An 18,728-nucleotide genomic window follows, 5' to 3' on the forward strand; every position below is an offset into this window, starting at 1 on the left:
GTGCTTCCTGTGCAACCGGCCGGAGGCTTGCTGTCTGCCGGAGTTGCAGAGGTATTCTACCACACATACTGTATAATTGTCGGACAGGCATCATTGTAGTAATATATGCGGATGATTCAATGAGTGATAAACCGCATATCAATTAGCAAATGTCTGGCTGCAATACCTGCTAGGCAAAAAGCTTAACGTTGCGTACCCCCTGTTCGGCACCCCCCCTGTTCGGCACCCTGAAAATCTAACAACGAAATGCCTACTTTTATAAACTGATTTAAATATAAAATTATCAACGGACAAAAATACAATCGTTTTCACGCTTCTCCGGTTCATTAACCTCTTCTTCATCAGCTAAAGGTTCCAAATTTTCTATATCATTTTCCTGCAATCCAATAATGTTCTGTTTGTTAACCAAAAGCTCGTTTGGATCCGGAACCACCCTCCTCCTTTTAACCGGCCGTATTGCCTCCAGTTGTGCTTCCAATAAGCTGATTTTTTGCTGGGCGCTAGCCAAAAGGGTATCTTTGGCTTCGAAGCTTTTTTGGACTTTTGCAAATAAAAGACGTGAAGTAGCGTTGGTTTTGTTGGATTGGGAAAGTTTTTGCAGTTGAAGTCGGATATCTCGGGTCGTTTTAGGGGTTTTCCAAATAAGTAAAGACGGGTCGTTAATTTTTTGGGCTGGGCTTTCCGGTGTTTCATCCCTTTGCAAACCGTTGTTTTTATCTTTTATAACGTTGGCGTTGCTATTTTCTAACAAAAAAGGGCTTAAAAGTGGTTTAACCAAGTTTACCGGCCATAACCCCGTTGTACGCCAACCAGATTGAATGGTTTTTGCTATAAATGCTTTTAATCTGGCTTTTCGATAACAAAGTAGGAAATTTCGTTTTCCAATAACTGTTGAACAGCAAAATTGGCTAACAAATCCAAGTTGACGTCGATAAGCTTCTTTTAACGGCCCAATGTTACGACCAGACAAGTTGGGCCAGCACCAAGGAGGCCAGGTGGGGTCACACCCCTCCTGACGACAATCGACCAGGGATGGTACCGACCGGCAGAAACAGGATTACATAAGGAAAGGAACACGTGACCGCACGTGACCAAGGAGGGTGCTATGACTGATAGGTGCCAAGAATCACATAGCACCCATAGCAAGTGATAGGAGTTATATGACCGCTCACTAACATATCCGACATAGCAAACATATCACTACCAGGGACAACGAACTATATAAAGCACGCTCATTACCGTGTAGATAAATTCGATTCTAGGATTGCTTAGCAGCAATCAAACTCTAGTTAACCTCAATACTTACTTGAGAACGATCATAACTTCACCCCCAGTCATTGAGAACCCCAGTTACCCAGTCAGACGCTCAGTTGCTTCAACCCACTGTACTTTACCCTAAGAACAGGTTACCCCGATACCTTGATCGTAACATTTTGATTGCTCCTGTTCAGTACTTTGCCTTGAAGCATACCGAGCAGTATCCGACAACATGTCTTCCCAGACGTCCAAGAACAACACCCCCAGCACCCCGGCTACGAGCAGCAAGGCGGCCCAGAAGGCCCCTGTTCGGCCCAAGGATGATAGCGATAGTGAGGACGAGGAAGACCAGCTCCGTAGGCAGGTTGCTCAGACCAACCAGGAGCTCCACGAACAGACGCTCCGCGCAACCCAACTCCAAGAGGAACTACAGGCTCTCCGAGCCAGTGCTAACGTTACCTCAACCCCTCTTGATGGGCGCGAGAGACTCAAGCTTAACCCCCCAGCCACATTCGATGGCACACCTGGACAACTTAAAGGGTACCTTGTACAGGTACGCACCTACCAAGCATTCCATCTGGAAACTTTCCGCAGTGAAACAGAAAAGGTGGTACACGCGGCCACTTTCCTCCGAGGACGAGCCTTGTCTTGGTTCGAGCCTCTGTTGCAGGAATGGCTTGATGTACCCCCCGAAGAACGACGCCAAGAAGTCACCGACATTTTCTCAACCTTCGCAGGGTATGAACGCACCCTCCGTTCCTTGTTCCAGGAACCCGATGAGAAACGACAGACCGAACGAGACTTGGCCAACCTACGACAAACCAAGTCAGCCTCCGTTTATGCAGCCGAGTTCAGAAGGCTAGCAACAAGGCTGGACATGACCGAAGAAACCAAGATCCTCCAGTTCTACCAAGGATTGAAGTTAGAAGTAAAAGACGAAATATCCAAGCTCGACCGACCCGAGAATTTCCTCGAGTACGTCGAACTTGCCATCAAATTTGACAACCGGATTTACGAACGCCGACAGGAAAAACAAGGCGGACAGCGAGTGTTCGTCACCTCAACTCGACAAACCAATACGGGACGCAAGTACCAACACCCCCAACCCACATACCACAGAAACAATGGTGGATGGCAGCAGCCCCGTCACATGGCACCCCAGACCTACAGTACAGCTTATGGTACCCACAGTGGACCCATGGACCTCAGTGCCACACAACACAAGAAGCCCCGTAAAGACCCCAAGAATGGCAAGTGCTTTAAGTGCGACAAAACAGGGCACATCGCCAGAAACTGCCCGAGAAACCAGGAAGATATCCCTGATTTTAGGGGCAAGACCGAAAAACCACGAGGACTTAATACCACCAATCACCAGCAACTACGGCCTGACCAACACAGCACGATAAGCTGGACCACCTGCTACGATGACAATTGTATGACCCACAATAGCTCCAAGATCGACGCAGGATGGTACCCACAAAAGCCCCGAGGCATTCGAACCCTAGCAGTAGGAAACCGAGTACCCATGGGGACAAGGCAACCAGTGAACTTACACCGACGGGAGACCCAACTACCCGAGCTCACGGACTCGGACGCCTCCGGAGAATCAGATGAGGAACCTTTGGGACAAACCCACCACATCAGGACAACCAATTAGTCCCCAACACAAGAATTAAACAAGGATCCAGAGGAAGAGTCCAGCGAGGAAGAGACCATGCCCTCGAGCCAGTACAACGCAGCAAGGGAAAACAACCCCTACATATACGAAAAGAAACATATCGACTTATACCGAGACGACCAATTAGTACAGTTTCCCGGATTGCCACTTCAGGCACAGATCCGACATTTTACAGGACCAGTCAATGCAACTTTTGGAGACCACCCGACCTTGGACACCAAATACCCTTAACACGCAGAAATCTTTTGGGCAGAATGCTTCCGAGACAACTGTGGACTCCACTTAAGCAGGAAGATAGTCCACAACTTTTTCCCACGACGACGCAAAACAACAGGCATTTACGAGGTATACACCACAACCGACCTACCAAATTGGGAAATTAAGATAAGACTCAACACTGAGCCAGCCGCAATCTTCACACCTAACGACAACTACCCCATGGCGTGTTGCAACCAGAAACAGTTCCCATGGTACGAATGCACCCGAAGCGTATGCAGAGTATATATGCTAGCCAAAGCCCAGGCCTGGCACGAACAGAAATCACGGCAACCAGGACCTGCACCAATGACCAGAATTGTGTGGAACCCCAACGTACGAGACAACGAGATAACCACGAACGCACGCAAGACACCCGTGCCAGCGAAACACCCACTTGACCTAGTCGAAACAAGAAGTAGCCGCACACCCAGGGACAAGAAAAACAAGGACCCACGACGCGAGTCCAGCAAGTCAAAAAACTAAGACAGCCAGACGGTACAGGGCACCGAACGGCGACAACAGGAACGGAACAAAGAACCCTAAACGCTACACAGGATACGATAGCAACACACGAACACATATTTCTCGACATACGACTCGATGGCAGACCTATACAAGCACTCCTCGACAGTGGAGCACAAGGCAACTACATCTCACCAAGGGTCGTAGCGAAACGACGGATACCTTGGCAGCAAAAGAAGGAACCATACCAGTTGCAGACCGTGGAAGGAGAGGCAGTTTCATACGGGAACGGCACCATCGAAACAGAGACCGTACACCTCTGGATGGAGAGCTATGGACGAAAGGAACAAATCACCTTAGACATCACGGAGATAGGGGACAAAGACGTGATATTAGGAATCCCCTGGCTTAGAAGGAGCAACCCCCGGATAGATTGGACAACCGGCCAAGTCCAATGGGAAGAGCCGTTAGCCTCTGAAGGAAAATCCGAGAAACGGACTTCACGCAACGAGCGTAGGGCACAGGAGCGAAATCAACAAAAAATTATGGCGCTATTGAGGAAAAGCGAGCCACGCCTGGAGCCAACATCGGAAGGATCGCGACTATCCATGAGCGAAGAACGATCGAACCTTACCACATTGATCGACAACATCCCGGCCGAATACCGGATATATGGACGACTATTCAGCCCCGAACTCGAAACAGGATTACCCGAGCATAGTCCGTTCGACCACGAGATACCATTGAAAGAAGGAACACAGCCCAAATTCCACAAGATATACGGCTTGAACCCAACACAGATGGAGGCACTAGATGAGTACCTCGCAGAGAACCTTAAGAAAGGTTATATCAGACCATTAACATTACCAGCAGGATACCCAATCCTCTTCGTACCAAAGAAGAACGGAAAATTACGACTATGCGTGGACTACAGACAATTAAACAATATCACTATAAAGAATTGCTACCCACTCCCACTAATAGGAGAACTCCGAGACATGCTCTACCAAACACAATGGTTTACGACACTAGACCTCAAAGGAGCATACAATTTGATCCGTGTGAAGGAAGGCGAAGAATGGAAAACCGCGTTTCGCACCAGACGAGGACATTATGAGTACCTAATAATGCCCTTCGGTCTTACCAACGCCCCAGCAACCTTCCAAACCATAATCAACCACGTTCTCAGGGAATGCCTAGACATTTTCGTCGTTGTCTACCTGGACGACATCCTTGTCTTTTCCAAGACGTTGGAAGAACACAAGCAACACGTTCACACAGTCTTACAGAAGCTGCAAGACGCTAAGCTTTTAGTTGAGCCCGAGAAGTGTCTTTTTCACAGCAAGCAAGTCAATTTCCTAGGATACACTATCGCTCCTGGAGAAATTAGGATGGAGGAATCGAAAATCCAAGCAGTAAAGGAATGGCCTCAACCACAGAACGTAAAAGACGTTCGGGCATTCCTCGGATTCGTGAACTTTTACAGAAGGTTCATCAAGGGATACGGCGCGATCGCCACCCCATTGACCAACATGACCAAGAAGGACCTAGAATTCCAGTGGACGGAACAGACACAACAGGCCTTTGAACAGCTACGAGACGCAGTAGCCAGAGAACCAATCCTCAAGATACCAGACCCAACGAAACCTTTCGAAGTCGAGACCGACGCATCGGACTATGCGATCGGAGGACAACTCAGTCAGCGAGACGAAGAAGGACGGTTGCATCCTTGCGCCTTCTTCTCATAAAAACTACATGGACCAGAACTCAATTACCAGATTTACGACAAAGAGTTTATGGCCATCATTCGAGCATTTGAAGAATGGAAACCACAGTTATCCGGAACTAAACACGAGGTGTTAGTTTACACGGACCACAAGAACCTGACCCATTTCACCACTAGCAAAGTGTTGAACAAACGACAAATTAGATGGTCAAAATTCCTGTCAGAATTCCATTTTAGGATTATCTACCGAAAAGGAACAGAAAACGGCAGGGCCGACGCCCTCAGCCGAAGACCAGATTACGAGAACATAGTGCCAGAGGAAACACGGGTTATTCTCACCACAGACGGAAACGGAAACCTTTTACCAGTACACCGGAGCCTTATAATAACAAATACGGTAACCACACCAGAAGAAATACGGAAGATCCACGGAAACAAAGCCCACGGACACCAAGGAATTTCCAAGATATGGAAACGGCTAAAGCAACACCATAACTTCCGAGGAACGCGACAAAAAGTACGAGAAGCTATTAAGGATTGCGAACTTTGTGCCAAAAGCAAGTCCGCAAGACATAGGCCTTACGGACTCCTACAACCCTTACCAGCCCCCAGCAAGGCATGGCAGACCATTACAATGGACTTTATCGTCAAGTTACCTCCTTCGGAAGAACCACTCACTAAGACCAAGTACGACAGCATACTGGTTATAGTGGACAAGCTCACCAAATACGCCTACTTCCTACCATATAAAGAAAGCAGCAACGCCGAAGAAATCGCCTACACATTCCTACGAGTGATTGTCAGCAATCACGGACTTCCAGAAAGCATTATCACAGACAGAGACAAGCTCTTCACATCAAGATTTTGGAAATCCCTGATGGAACAGCTAGGAACAAACCACAAGCTATCCACAGCATTCCACCCACAGACGGACGGACAAACAGAACGAGCCAACCAAACACTGGAACAATATTTAAGATGTTATGTGAACCACAAACAAGACAATTGGGTACGGTTGTTACCCACAGCACAATTCGCCTATAACAGCTCAGAGAACGAAAGTACCAAGACAACCCCGTTCTACGCCAACTATGGATTTAACCCTACAGCGTACGGAGAACCAAGAATTACAACTACGGCACCGCGAGCCGACAAACAAGCGAGCGAGCTACGACAGCTACACAAAGAACTCCAGCAGGAACTAGAGTTCGTACGAGAGAGAATGATAAAATACGCCAACCAGCATCGGATGAAGGGACCATCCTTTAAGGAGGGAGATAGCGTCTATCTCATTCGACGCAACATCAAAACACAACGACCTAACAGCAAGCTCGATTTTAAGAAGCTTGGACCTTTTAAAATCAGCAAGAAAATCAGCGACACCAACTACAGACTGTTATTACCAGATACCATGAAAATTTACCCCACATTTCACGTATTACTACTGGAGCCGGCACCACACGGCACCAGCACACAAGAAACAATCGAGATCGACGCAGAACAAACCTACGACGTTGAACGAATACTCGACCACAGACGAAACCACGGCAAAACAGAGTACCTTGTTAAATGGGAAAATTATGGACACGAAGAAAACACTTGGGAACCCCTCAACCACCTCCAGAATTGCCAGGAATCACTCCGCCAATATTATCGGGAGTTGGATCTGCGAGCAAGTCAGCCAAGAAAGAGAGGACGACCTAAGAAAGCACCACCTACCATTCCCAGAAGTTAAGGACCGACCAGGACTCGAAACCATGCCACCAGACAAGCCTAAAAAGAAACAATTAGTACATACCACGAATCAGAAAGCACCAGCAAAACGACTTACCAACGGAATGTTGCGCAAGAGCATTCATCTCATCCAACAGCGAAGGATTCAGAGGACCCATCGGGAAGGTCGAATCCCAGACAAAATTGGAATCCGGAAGGAGTGACTCCAGGGACACTTCAGGAAGAACCTCGGCTGATCGCCGTCGCTCCTCCTGCTCTGCCTCCTCACGCTCCACCCGATCCAATTCCTCCAGATTGTTAATACCACGACGAACCGCCCGCATTATCTTCTCAAACCACATTTTCTTTTGACTTCTGAGACGTAGGAGCTTCTGACGCTCAGCCGCCAATTCTTGCTCCCGCTCCAACAACCGCAATTCTTGAGCCTCGACGTCGGCATCCAACTTGGAATGTTGGGCGGCCAGACGGTGAAGCTGCTCCCGCGAGATACCCATCACATCACATCGCGAGCGACCTAGGCGGACGCACTCGACACAACGAGAGGAATCGCGAGGCGACACAGCGCATTTCGCGATCCCTTGCGACTCGCAAGCAGAACAAGAAGGCATTTCGACCGCTGAAGAGAGAAGCACAGAAAGCAAGTCGTCACGACGAGCGGTGGAAGAACGACCGCGAGATTTGTTAACTCGGCTAGACATGGCGCAAAGAAGTTAGCAAAGAAGGAACGAAACCAGAGACAAGGATCAGGGGAGTACGGACTACTTAAAGGCCAAAGGGACTTGGCCAAAGGAGGGGAGACCTGATGTTACGACCAGACAAGTTGGGCCAGCACCAAGGAGGCCAGGTGGGGTTACACCCCTCCTGACGACAATCGACCAGGGATGGTACCGACCGGCAGAAACAGGATTACATAAGGAAAGGAACACGTGACCGCACGTGACCAAGGAGGGTGCTATGACTGATAGGTGCCAAGAATCACATAGCACCCATAGCAAGTGATAGGAGTGATATGACCGCTCACTAACATATCCGACATAGCAAACATATCACTACCAGGGACAACGAACTATATAAAGCACGCTCATTACCGTGTAGATAAATTCGATTCTAGGATTGCTTAGCAGCAATCAAACTCTAGTTAACCTCAATACTTACTTGAGAACGATCATAACTTCACCCCCAGTCATTGAGAACCCCAGTTACCCAGTCAGACGCTCAGTTGCTTCAACCCACTGTACTTTACCCTAAGAACAGGTTACCCCGATACCTTGATCGTAACACCCAAAAACCGATAGATCCAATGGTTGAAGAACGTGTGACGAATGAGGGGGTAAATATAGGAGTTGAATATTATTTTGCAAGCAAAGAAGCATAAATTCGTCCGTTATATGTGATCCATGGCCATCCAAAACTAATAACCGCTTTTCAGGGGTTAAAGGTTGGGTATACGGAATAAATACCTTTTTTAACCATTCGATAGCCGTTTGGTTATTTGTCCACCCGTTTTCGGTTGCATGAAATTGCCAATTATCGAAAGGGCTTAAATCCGTGGGAAACCATTGTTGTTGTACGTTTTTTCCCTTAAATATAACGAGGGGAGGGAGGGCAACGCCCGTAGCCGATATACATTCGATTATAGTCGTCCAACCACGCGTTCCGGGCTCTTTTCGTTGCAACGGCCAGATCCTGTTAAGCCCTAATACTAGGCCATTAGATCCTTTGCCTTCCATTATACCGGTTTCGTCCATATTCCAACGGTTTTCCGGTTTAATAGCGTTAATAACCGGGTTCGTAATATAAAGCCACCAAGATTTAATTACCTCCGTAGTAGCGCCATTAACCCGGGCGTTATCTATTCGACGGGGCCTTTGGGTTTTAAGGATTGGATAACGAGCCAAAAAACGAGTTATCCAACGTTTTCCAAGGCCTTTTGTCTCTCCGGCGGCTTGAAGAATTCGTTCGGCAAAAAAGCGTAATTCTTGATGCGTTGGCGGAAGCCCTAAAGCTGTTTGGGTAAGTACCCAATCAGCCAAATGCTTTTCCTGTTCCGTGGAAAGCCTTTGAAAAGGGCTTTGTGCTTTTTTATAAGGTTGAGAACCTTTAAGTCGACTTTGAAGTGTAGACCTAGGTATTCCCCATTTTCGGGAGGTTTTTGCAATTGGATTGCCATTATTGACGTCGTTAATTGCAGATAGAAGCTGTTTTTCAGTATATTGCTTCATTGGAAAATGGAGAATTAAAATCAGAAAAAAGTAAATCCAAAAGTGACAGATTCATCGAGATATTTATAATAGAAGTTGGAGGATAAAAATAAAAGTGTTGTTATTTTTGGGTGCCGAACAGGGGGGGTGCCGAACAGGGGGTACGCAACGTTAACAAGTTGCAGTCTGTCAAAAATTGGGTCGTTTACAAAGATCAGCAATGACACAAACCTACTCCTTGTTAACGCAATATGTGGGCAAACCGTGGTCCGATTTTGCTGCCGACATGGTGTGTTTTCCCAGCGGGCCGGACTCTAGCGGGGAGATACAGAGGGCCCTGATTGGCGTATGGCGTTTATGCGTTGTGACTTGGTAGCACTTTGTAGACACAACAGACAGCCCGCACCTAGCTTGGACATGCCTGTTCTGGAGCTCGGACCCGTATCGGGCGTCAGCGGCTTTAAACAGGGATGCAACGGCCACACCTCGACTCCGCTTTGAGCAAAAGGAAACACCATTTTACAATTTGAAATCCACCGACCCGGGCTTGTGAAAACCTACCGACCTCCCACCCACCAAAGCGCCAGCTCGTGTGCCGATTCCTCCTCCTTTCTCTACTCAGTTCCAGTCTCTTTCGTCATTCTTCGTCTCTCCCGCCTTTCTGTTCTTTGTCAGTTCGTAACCGTATACACTCAAAACAACCAGCTTCGACAGCCATTCACCTTTCCGAAACAAAAAAAAATCCAGGCAAAAATTTAAACTCTACTCGGCTGACCCATCGCCGCGAATTTCCGATCCCTGTATTCCAAACCCAAAACCTTTTTACAACACTACAAAAATGTTCGCTACAAAGGCTCTCCGCCAGGCTGCTGCGCACGCCGAGCGTCAGCCCCTTATCAAGTTTATTGGCAAGAGGAACATCCCAGGTAAGCAGAAATTTGTGACGACGGCCGCCGTCAATTCGCAACCCGAAGCCTCGGTGCAAAGCCGAGCTTCCGAATCCTCCCGACCGAAAAAAAAGCCACCGAAAACACCACGAAAACTAGCTTTCCCTACGCAAACTTTTTTTTTTCGCTTTTCCAGGCAGCAAATAACTAACAAATCTCCCCGCCGACAGCCTCGGTCGACCACACGCCCCAGCCTCACCCCGCAGCCCCGGGCAACATCCTCCCCGGCAGCGGCGCCACCACCTTTAGCAAGTACCGCGAGCACGCCCAGCAGTTCGGCCCCCTGCGCAAGACCATCAAGTCTGGCGACGAGGGCCTCGTCGGCGGCACCTCTGGCCACGACCTGGGCCCCGTCCAGCCCAGCAAGAGCGGCGTCTTCTTTGACCGCAGCGAGCTTCCCTCCAGGTTCCACCGCCAGCCCCTCAGCATGGCCGAGATCGAGGCCATCGAGACCGGTGGTGCTGCCCTCTTTGCATGAATGAGAGGAGAGCAAGTGGAAAAGTTTGCGGCACTTTCGGCGGTTGATTGAGCAAAGACGAAAAAAAAGACAAAGGCGACGCAAAAAGCGTCCCTGTCAGACGTGGGGAGAGACTATAAAAATGATGAAAAGACTTCAGCTCGAGGGCAGAGACGTCAAGAGCCGGGAACCTTGACGTCTAGAAACCTGGGGTCTAGGCGAAACCCCCTTGGCGCCGACGCCAACCTTTGATTATTCAACAGGAACATCATCGGCGCCGGACAAAACAAAAACACGGAAAAACAAGCGACCGGAGTCAGAACGGCAGCGACGGCGTACATGTTTTATTTCTTTGCCAAAAATTGGGACAAAAATTTCAACGGCGTCACACAAAGATACCACGAAAATACGGAGGGTCGGTGTACGAGTTATGGGGGGGAGCGCAATGACGATTTGACCCTCACCGAGACTTGTCTTTTTTCAACCCCCCTTTTTTTTCATAAACACTTGTATATACTCCTGCATTACTTGGATTCCATGTTGCATGACGGGGCAAGGCATAGAAATGTCGCCTGGGTCAGTTTTTCTATCATGTTTTGTTTTGGGGTGGTCTACTCGGATTGAGCGTTTTGAAAGACAAATAGAGAAGCAACTATGCTAATGGCTGGATGGCTTCTGCAGGCCACGAGCAGGTATATAGCAAACTCTTCACATATAGTCCATTACTCCAGTTCTGACAGCTTGCTTCTCCGATCCTTTCCGTGTTCCCTTACGCCACTCGCTTTTCTCACAGTCGCAGCACACGATGTTTCCAAGTTGAATTTGATGAATTAATGTACAACTGACATATTGTCTTATACAATAGTATCCGGACCAGACACCTTTTCGAAGAGAATACATTTTGATATATCGTGAAACCCCAAACCCCCCGCTGTTATGGTGCAGCAACCAAAAAGTTTTACAAGTTTGCCCTGGTGTCGGAGACAAAAAGAAGAAAAAGAAAGGTATAAAAGAAGAAAATCGACCATTACTCCATACAGCCACCCAGCCTTCCAACATCTCACCGTCTCTTCGTTACACATGCCACCTCACGCAGGTCCACCCGCGATAAAAGTCCCATTGATCCTGACGCCCGATCTCTGCATCTCGAGAAAGTTTGGCGCCGAGGCGGCCGGACATCCGACGCCCCTGACGCCACTGATGCTCTGCAGGACGACGAGCATGGCGTCGGCGCGGACGCGGTTGGTGGCGGGTGAGTCGTCTGCGGCATCGTTGCTGAACGATACCGGCTCGTCGACGAAGCTGCCTGCTGCGATTGCGTCACGCAGGCGCGAGAGGAAGAGGTCGCGGTCTGGAGGGCACGAGCAGGGTATCAAGACGATCTCGGCGCCCGTGAAGCCGTCGCACGAACCTGGCTGCTGCGCGTCGCGGTTCGTGTTGGGTATTACGCCAAACGAAGGGACCAGGTCAGGGTTTAGATCACCGCGACCGCCGTTTGAGAGTGGCGGTGGAGGAGATGGTGACGGGGATGGCCTGTCAGGCGTTGGGGTGAAGATGGAGGGTCCTGTTCCTGGAGGGGCGTCGGCTGGGGGTGGGATGAGTATCACCGGTAGGGTTGCACTCGGCTTGGGTGCTGCCGCTGCCGGTTCTGGTGCCGATGCTTGTTGTGATGCCTGTTGCGGTGATGGTGATGGCTTCAGGAAATGAGGCTCATTCGCTGGACCTTGCTGAGGTGTCGTCCCTGGAGCTGGAGATGTACCTGCTGAGGGGATTTTGGGGTCCAGGTTGACAAACACGGGTTCCGAGCTGGTGACGTTTGATGTCCTGGGATGCAGAGGGGCGGCTGTGACAAGCGCCGTGACACCCAGCACAGCGAGACCTTTGAGGAGCTGCATTGTGATTTGGTTGATATTATGGTCTTCTATCCTATAACCGTCAAGGTAGGATGCAACGTTTAAGATGGAAGATTGTGGGCCTGCCGGAAGAAGCAAAAGATGAACGAATGGATTGAAGAAGGGCGCTTGATTCTCTTTCAAGTACGCATTTCTGGGGAACAAGCAGGACTCTTTGTTTGTCGATTCCTCTCCTACGCGACTTTTTATGGATCGCAAGTTCTAATTTTCGGCCCCGTGGTCGACCGGCGTTCTGTGATGGTCACGCGTATCCAAGGGACGGCAAAGGAAAAGTTATGGTGGTGAAGCTCCGGAAGAAACGGGACGGCAGTCTCGAGAACCCTTCGAATTGCACGGCCGGCGGCTGTAGAAAACTAAAAGTGACGGAATGGAAGTATCGAATATATTATTATGTCCTTGTACACTGACCGACAGAGTAGAGGTTTTGGGGTCACGAGAAAAAAAAAAGCGAAACATCAAAAGTTGAGCTACGAGGTACAAAAGCTGGAGCGAACTGAGAATGCGCCAAAGTTTATCACTTTTCCCTTTTCCTTCTTTGGCGCCTTCCTTCTTGGATTACGCAACTATTCCGACCAACGACCAGACCAGATATGGCAGGTGCGGCCGTGATTCGACTGGGCTGTAAGCGCTGATCCCAAATGCAGGGGGGAGGTTCCACGAAACGGGACCCAGAAGAAGTACAGGCGCCGGGGTTTGAAGCGCTCGCTGACTGGCCATTTCCATTGAAACAAACACTCGTCCACTAAGCGAAGTCGTATTTTGTCAATCATGAAACCTGGGGTCATCACGTAAATTGAAATTTGAAAGGCACTAAACCTGTTGCTTGCTTGACCGGCTCATCTTTCCGACTTTTTCTTTCTTCTTGTCGCATTTCTCTCTCTCCTCTCCCTTTCTCAATTTCCCCTTATCAGCCTCATTGCTTTGACCCTCCCTCACCAAGAAGCGATTCACCATGGCTTGGCACAAGGACCCAGTTCAAAGAGTCACCAGTCCCACGCTGCTCTTATGAGGGGCCATGAAATCCAACTACGCCGTAAATTGTCTACCTGCCTTACGTAAAGCGCCCATTCACCTAGCAAATTGAGCAAATTCGATGGAGGGACAGAAGTAGTATGCGCGCTTTTGGTGAGAAGTCGGCGCATTGTGAGGATTCGAAGGTATTATACATACAATTCTACATCACTATATGCTGATCTACCTGCTCCCCTACCCTGCACTGAATGCATGATGGCTCTTTAGTGCCTATTGACAATCCTCTTCACAATCAACCGGCATTCCCCTGATGGTTAGGGATGCCGAATCCTTGGACATTAGTATAGGCGGCACGAACATGCTGGCCATGCTCTGGACAATCGCCATGGACCGTCTTGCATTTGGAGTAGATAACTGCGAAGATCTTTTCCGGGTGTACACTGGGAATTCGTGAGAACATGTACCGTCAACTAGGACTGGGCAACAAGGTGATGCTAGACCGCCATGGCACCGACATGCTACCAAAGAAGAGCAACGGATCACTACCTGCGGCTGAGTGCACATCAATCACAGAGCTCAACCACCGCACATCCGTCATGCCAGACGCGTCCCCCAATCGTTCTTGGCGTCTCAAACGTTTTCAGAACCGTAACAGTTGTCAACGCACCCGACGCATCCGCACTAGACTTTGGCCAGAGCGATGTTTCCGTCGACCATGGCGTTGGAAAAAGGCGCCAAGGTCGCTCAGACCGACTTGATCGCTGCTCAGATCGAGGTGCTCGTCTCGTCTCCGTCGGCGAATCGCCTCCGACTCGGGGCAATAAGTACTGGGTCCGCCAGATCGCCCGTGGGCCTAAGCCGTTCAGCCTTGTGGAGCAGATCGGTGATCACGCGCGTGTGGGTGAGGATGGAGTGGTTGCGAGCGATTCATTCGGAAATGGCCACGTTTTTGCATGTTTGCGGGTGCCATGTGTGGCATGTTGGGACATGCGTGGCAGTTCTTTTGAGTCTTGGCAGCAGTTTGAGATGGGAGTCGATCATGAAGAGGCGATTCGGGCATTTGGCAGACCTGATTCAAGCGGATAAGGAAGCGTTGCTCGAAATCAGCGCAAGTATCAAGTAGTTCAGCCAGGCTGTTCCACAAGGTTGCTGCAGCGAGCGGGATTGGAGAGGTGAAGAGGGCCAGAGTGAGCACCAAGAGGGCAAGGGGTGGGATCGGGGTCTACTAAATGCAATGAATTGGAGGATTTTCATCAAGAAACGGCTTGTTCGGAATGATAAACTGTCCGGAACTGGGGAGGAGCAACCGGGGTCAAGGGGATTCAGGGTAAATCTCTAATAAAAAGGCGCTCCTGAGGACACTTGTTGCCAATTGCAAGGATACCAGGGCATCGGAATTAGGCACGTTCCTACTCGAAAAGGAAGCTGTCAAACTGTGCGTTTCACTGTTATGGAGAGCCTCGACGTCGTATACTATTATAGTATTCACGCCTGGTCTTTTCATAGTTCTCCACCAAAAGCTTCATGAGCGATCAAACCATTCGTAACAGAAACTAAATTTGGAAACAGGCCAAAGGGTATTTAAAGGCAAGAGATGCTCTTGTCAATATCGCATTGCTTTCCCGGGCACTATTCAGAGTATTCGCTCCTTTGTTTTCTTGTCAGCATCCTCTCGGCTTTCCAAACACCTAGGTACTTATCAGCATACCTACTTGACGAATTACCCCAACTGGCTGGGTCCAGCATTTGCATATATCCCACATCGAGTCTTTCTCTAGTTATATCGTTTTTCTTCCCCCCGACAACGATCAGATCTACGCGTAATCTATCCAACATGCACATGTCAAAGGCACTCGTCCTCGCCCTAGTTGGGAGCATCAACGCGGCTGCAGACTTTGACTTGACCTGCGGCAACATTGTAGCCAAGGGCACGACGCTTAGAGCGGACTGCGGGGGTCCCACTACCACGCTCGATTTAAACCAGTGTTTGACTGTCAAGGATGACGGAACTGTCGAATGTGGAAAGGGAGGGTTAGTAGGCCGATAACAATTTTTGTGGAAAGCAAAAGTGGTTCGACGGATTGAATCGAGACTGACAAATGTCAACCCACAGATTATCCGGGTGCAGTTTCACTGGAGATGGGTTGGGCCAATCTTCAAAGGAAGTCTTTTGCACTAAAGCCGGCAAGAAAGTGAGGACCTTGGTAGATCTGGGTATGTTCCTTCTTTATTCGGGGAAACCACAAAGATGAGATTATGCTGACATTTTGAGGGAAAAAAAAAAACAGAGGAATGCATTGGGAACCAAAACGAAAAACTGGTTTGCTAAATTTGGGCAGTGGTGCGAAGAGGGATAAACATGGTTGTGGTCAGCTGATGGGATTGGGAGCTAAGATATAGATATTGTTGGCATAGGTAAATGGGAGCGTGGTTGTAACTTGTGCATATGGAATCTTGTGCGCTTCCCAAAAAGTCTAATTTACTCCCGCATGCCAAGTCAGCCACATTCTCTAACGGACTTGTTTCTTTTTCTTGATGATATCGGGCACGTGTCATTCTCCTGACGAAAACGTTTTGCGCGAATTCAAATAGTTGCATCTTGGTAATTCTAAATTTGGTGAACGAGGGGCTCGGTACATTCAAGGACCGGCAGGATTTTATCTATATGAAGAGGCTCAAAAATCAAAGCTCGGGGGATGTACGATATGGTGAGTAGCAATATCCCAAGTGACTCACTCTATAGCTAGTAGCAATATCCCAAGGATTGATATAAGCAAGAGGATCAGGATTACAGCCTCCCCATTTACTTGATTTCTGTCGACTTGCATGTGTTTGGAAAGTTAAGATTTATCATTTCCATAGCGACTGCAAATCAAGTGGCTGGTCAAAGGCATTCTGAAGCCTGAAGGGGAATAAACGAGCTTGTGGCAAGATTGACGGACAAGGTTTGGGTTACTGCTGCCGCTTTTTGATTTTGCATCTATATATTCGGGCGATACTGCCTTCGTCGTCCCGGTGATAGAGCAGGTAGTGCATTAGCAGACGTGAGTCTTGTGCATCTGTAGAGCTCACATTTGCTGCTGATGAAGAAAAAGAATTACTATAAATTGCCCACCATGTCCCCCCCAACCAGCACTCTTTTCAAACACCAACCTTTGCCCATCTTTTCAAGTTTTTATTTCCACAGCTTCTATCTGTCATTCATATTCCGACTTGCTTGTCCAACAATGGATCGACAAGGTGAAAAGCCAGAAGAGTCCCAAGGCCAAGAAAGTCGCATGCCGCATCTGGCCCAGGGACAGGAACAGAGAAACCCAGGGCAAACCCCACCACCACCTGGGAGCACATCGCTGGTGTTGGCGCCGCCAGCATTACCATTAGCGCCGACAATGCTGCCCTTGGGACCACATCCGGGGTCATCGGTTCGAGGTCGAGCGGCTCGGGGGCGGCCAAGGGGATCAAGGGCGGCGCAGGCAGGACGAGGAGGAAGGAGGGCAGCGACTGCAGCCACAGGCAGCCAGCCAGGACCAGGGAGAGGAAGGCCAACACGAGGAAGAGTGGCAAGAGGGTCGACAAGAGGAAGACCAGCACGACCACCGGTGCCACTCTTTGCACCAACACAAGGCGTAGAGGCGCCAGTGCCAGTCCCAGTCCCAGTCCAAGTCCCTGCGCCAACCCCTGCCCCGGCCCCGACGCCATCACCCGACCTCCTCCCCGTCCGGCTCTTCGTCCTGGCGCGGGCTCACAGGTACGCTGCCGACCCAGCCGCGGCTCCCCAGACGCTGGAGCAGGCGGTGAGCGAGTTTGTGTCGTTCTTCCCGGTCGACATAGCCATCGCCGATATCCTCACCGACGAGGTCTTGGAGGTGCTGAACCAGCTGGTTCGCCGACGGGAGGTATCGTCTCGGGGTCCTGGCGGCGCTGGCGACTCCACTCCGACACTGCCGTTGATTCGGGATACGTTGGTGGAGCAGTTTCGGGAGGACCGGTTCGCTCACAGGCGCGAGCTGGAAAGGCGGGCGCGGCCAGACACGTACACCCCCTATCGGCAGTGTATGTGTCGCGTCTTGCCGTTGCCTTGCTGGCGGTGTGGTTATGGCAGCTCCCACCACGAGGGTGTGTGAGAGGCTGGCAGTGTGGTGTTTATCTTGGGAGCGGGCCAAGCTTGTGATTTGTAATTTGTAATGAATAATATGGGTGACATTTTGTCTAATAAACGGGGCTTGAACATACTAGTCTAGGTTCTAGTCTAAGCCATTTCCTAGGTTTGCAGTATTTGAAACCATAATGACTGATTATCTATACGTCCTCACTTCCATTGTAGTTCTATTGATGGCCTGAAGCCAAAAACGATAATCCGACTTGCAAACTCCCAGTAATCAATTCATCAAGCTCCAGAAATTACCTTTCTACAGTGCTTGAATTACAAAAGGTAGGTGCGTGGCACGCACACCTAGGTAATGTAAGCTTCCGGTTCGGGCTAGATACCCAAGGCAGCTAGGTAGGTAGTCGTATCGTCAACTGACCTTTTTTGACATAGGCTACGACTCATATAGCACATGGAGCACGAATCTTTGGCTTTGATATTGGCATACCGACAAAACCTTGCGATTCGTGCACCTCGTGTAACCATGTTTCCGGGCCCATGGATTCGGGTATTCGCATTTCGTTAGTTGCTTTGCGGGCGAATCAAGACTCGGAAAGCACGGGATATATACCCTTTTCTATTTGCATCTGTAAACCCACCAAGCCGCTAGCAGAAACCCAATCGGGACTGCACACCTTTGCGTTGCTACCAGATGATTAGATTAGTTCTAGCCCTTCCTGTTCTGGTCTATAGGATTTCTGCATCGAGTCAGAAGCTGAAGCAATCAAGCTCATGGACAACTATCCGTCGGGATGACAGAAAGGTGTATAAATTGAGGACCCAAGGTTGCGACTTGTCCAAGCAGATTGAATCTCATCACCACTCCCTCTTCCCATCGACAGAATACATAAATCCCCATTTTACACGTTTCAAAACATAACTGTACATTTTTTTTACCTTTTCGAACAAAAAACACCATGCGCCTCCTTACCATTCTGTCATTTTCCGCTTTGGCGTCCATCGGCATGGCGGCGCC

General features: G+C 49.3%; 6 protein-coding genes across 7 annotated transcripts; 4 read left to right on the forward strand and 2 right to left on the reverse strand.

Moving 5' to 3' along the window:
- Window positions 1-6,711: 6,711 nt before the first annotated feature.
- MGG_17274 lies at window positions 6,712-7,975 on the reverse strand. 2 transcript variants are annotated; one of them, XM_003717557.1, is made up of 4 exons: window positions 7,875-7,975; window positions 7,213-7,805; window positions 7,101-7,154; window positions 6,712-7,047 (listed from the first exon to the last, which is right to left on the reverse strand). In XM_003717557.1, exons 2-4 carry the CDS (start codon window positions 7,721-7,723, stop codon window positions 6,992-6,994), a joined length of 621 nt encoding a protein of 206 aa, XP_003717605.1. In that variant the 5' UTR covers window positions 7,724-7,805; window positions 7,875-7,975; the 3' UTR covers window positions 6,712-6,991. The 2 variants fall into 2 exon arrangements, with proteins under 2 accessions (XP_003717605.1, XP_003717606.1); XM_003717558.1 differs by having other exon boundaries at window positions 6,712-7,154.
- Window positions 7,976-9,770: 1,795 nt separating this feature from the next.
- Window positions 9,771-11,012, forward strand: MGG_09743 (uncharacterized protein). Its single transcript, XM_003717559.1, has 2 exons — window positions 9,771-10,242; window positions 10,434-11,012. Exons 1-2 carry the CDS (start codon window positions 10,155-10,157, stop codon window positions 10,739-10,741), a joined length of 396 nt encoding a protein of 131 aa, XP_003717607.1. The 5' UTR covers window positions 9,771-10,154; the 3' UTR covers window positions 10,742-11,012.
- Window positions 11,013-11,518: 506 nt separating this feature from the next.
- On the reverse strand, window positions 11,519-12,948 carry MGG_09742 (uncharacterized protein). The gene has a single exon (XM_003717560.1). The coding sequence runs from the start codon at window positions 12,613-12,615 to the stop codon at window positions 11,809-11,811; it is 807 nt and encodes a 268-aa protein (XP_003717608.1). The 5' UTR covers window positions 12,616-12,948; the 3' UTR covers window positions 11,519-11,808.
- A 1,098-nt stretch (window positions 12,949-14,046) lies between these two features.
- On the forward strand, window positions 14,047-14,691 carry MGG_09741 (uncharacterized protein; the record flags this gene model as incomplete). The annotated part of the gene is made up of 1 exon (XM_003717561.1): window positions 14,047-14,691. The coding sequence occupies exon 1, from the start codon at window positions 14,110-14,112 to the stop codon at window positions 14,689-14,691; it is 582 nt and encodes a 193-aa protein (XP_003717609.1). The 5' UTR covers window positions 14,047-14,109.
- Window positions 14,692-15,439: 748 nt separating this feature from the next.
- On the forward strand, window positions 15,440-15,982 carry MGG_09740 (uncharacterized protein; the record flags this gene model as incomplete). Its single annotated transcript, XM_003717562.1, has 3 exons — window positions 15,440-15,636; window positions 15,719-15,819; window positions 15,945-15,982. 3 exons carry the CDS (start codon window positions 15,440-15,442, stop codon window positions 15,980-15,982), a joined length of 336 nt encoding a protein of 111 aa, XP_003717610.1.
- Window positions 15,983-16,832: 850 nt separating this feature from the next.
- MGG_09739 (uncharacterized protein) lies at window positions 16,833-17,729 on the forward strand (the record flags this gene model as incomplete). Its single annotated transcript, XM_003717563.1, has 1 exon — window positions 16,833-17,729. One exon carries the CDS (start codon window positions 16,833-16,835, stop codon window positions 17,727-17,729), a length of 897 nt encoding a protein of 298 aa, XP_003717611.1.
- Window positions 17,730-18,728: the final 999 nt, after the last annotated feature.

Source organism: Pyricularia oryzae, chromosome 4 (genome assembly GCF_000002495.2).
Source record: "Pyricularia oryzae 70-15 chromosome 4, whole genome shotgun sequence".
Classification (NCBI taxonomy): domain Eukaryota; kingdom Fungi; phylum Ascomycota; class Sordariomycetes; order Magnaporthales; family Pyriculariaceae; genus Pyricularia; species Pyricularia oryzae.

What these genes read in the sequence shown, in the direction of transcription:
- MGG_17274 (XM_003717558.1), bottom strand. Translation starts at nt 7,723, where the DNA reads ATGCCTTCTTGTTCTGCTTGCGAGTCGCAAGGGATCGCGAAATGCGCT. An exon ending in TCTTGCGCAACATTCCGTTG is followed by an intron (nt 7,155 to 7,212) that starts GTAAGTCGTTTT and finishes GTTTCTTTTTAG; the next exon opens with GCTTGTCTGGTGGCATGGTT.
- MGG_09743 (XM_003717559.1), top strand. Translation starts at nt 10,155, where the DNA reads ATGTTCGCTACAAAGGCTCTCCGCCAGGCTGCTGCGCACGCCGAGCGT. An exon ending in TGGCAAGAGGAACATCCCAG is followed by an intron (nt 10,243 to 10,433) that starts GTAAGCAGAAAT and finishes CCCCGCCGACAG; the next exon opens with CCTCGGTCGACCACACGCCC.
- MGG_09742 (XM_003717560.1), bottom strand. Translation starts at nt 12,615, where the DNA reads ATGCAGCTCCTCAAAGGTCTCGCTGTGCTGGGTGTCACGGCGCTTGTC.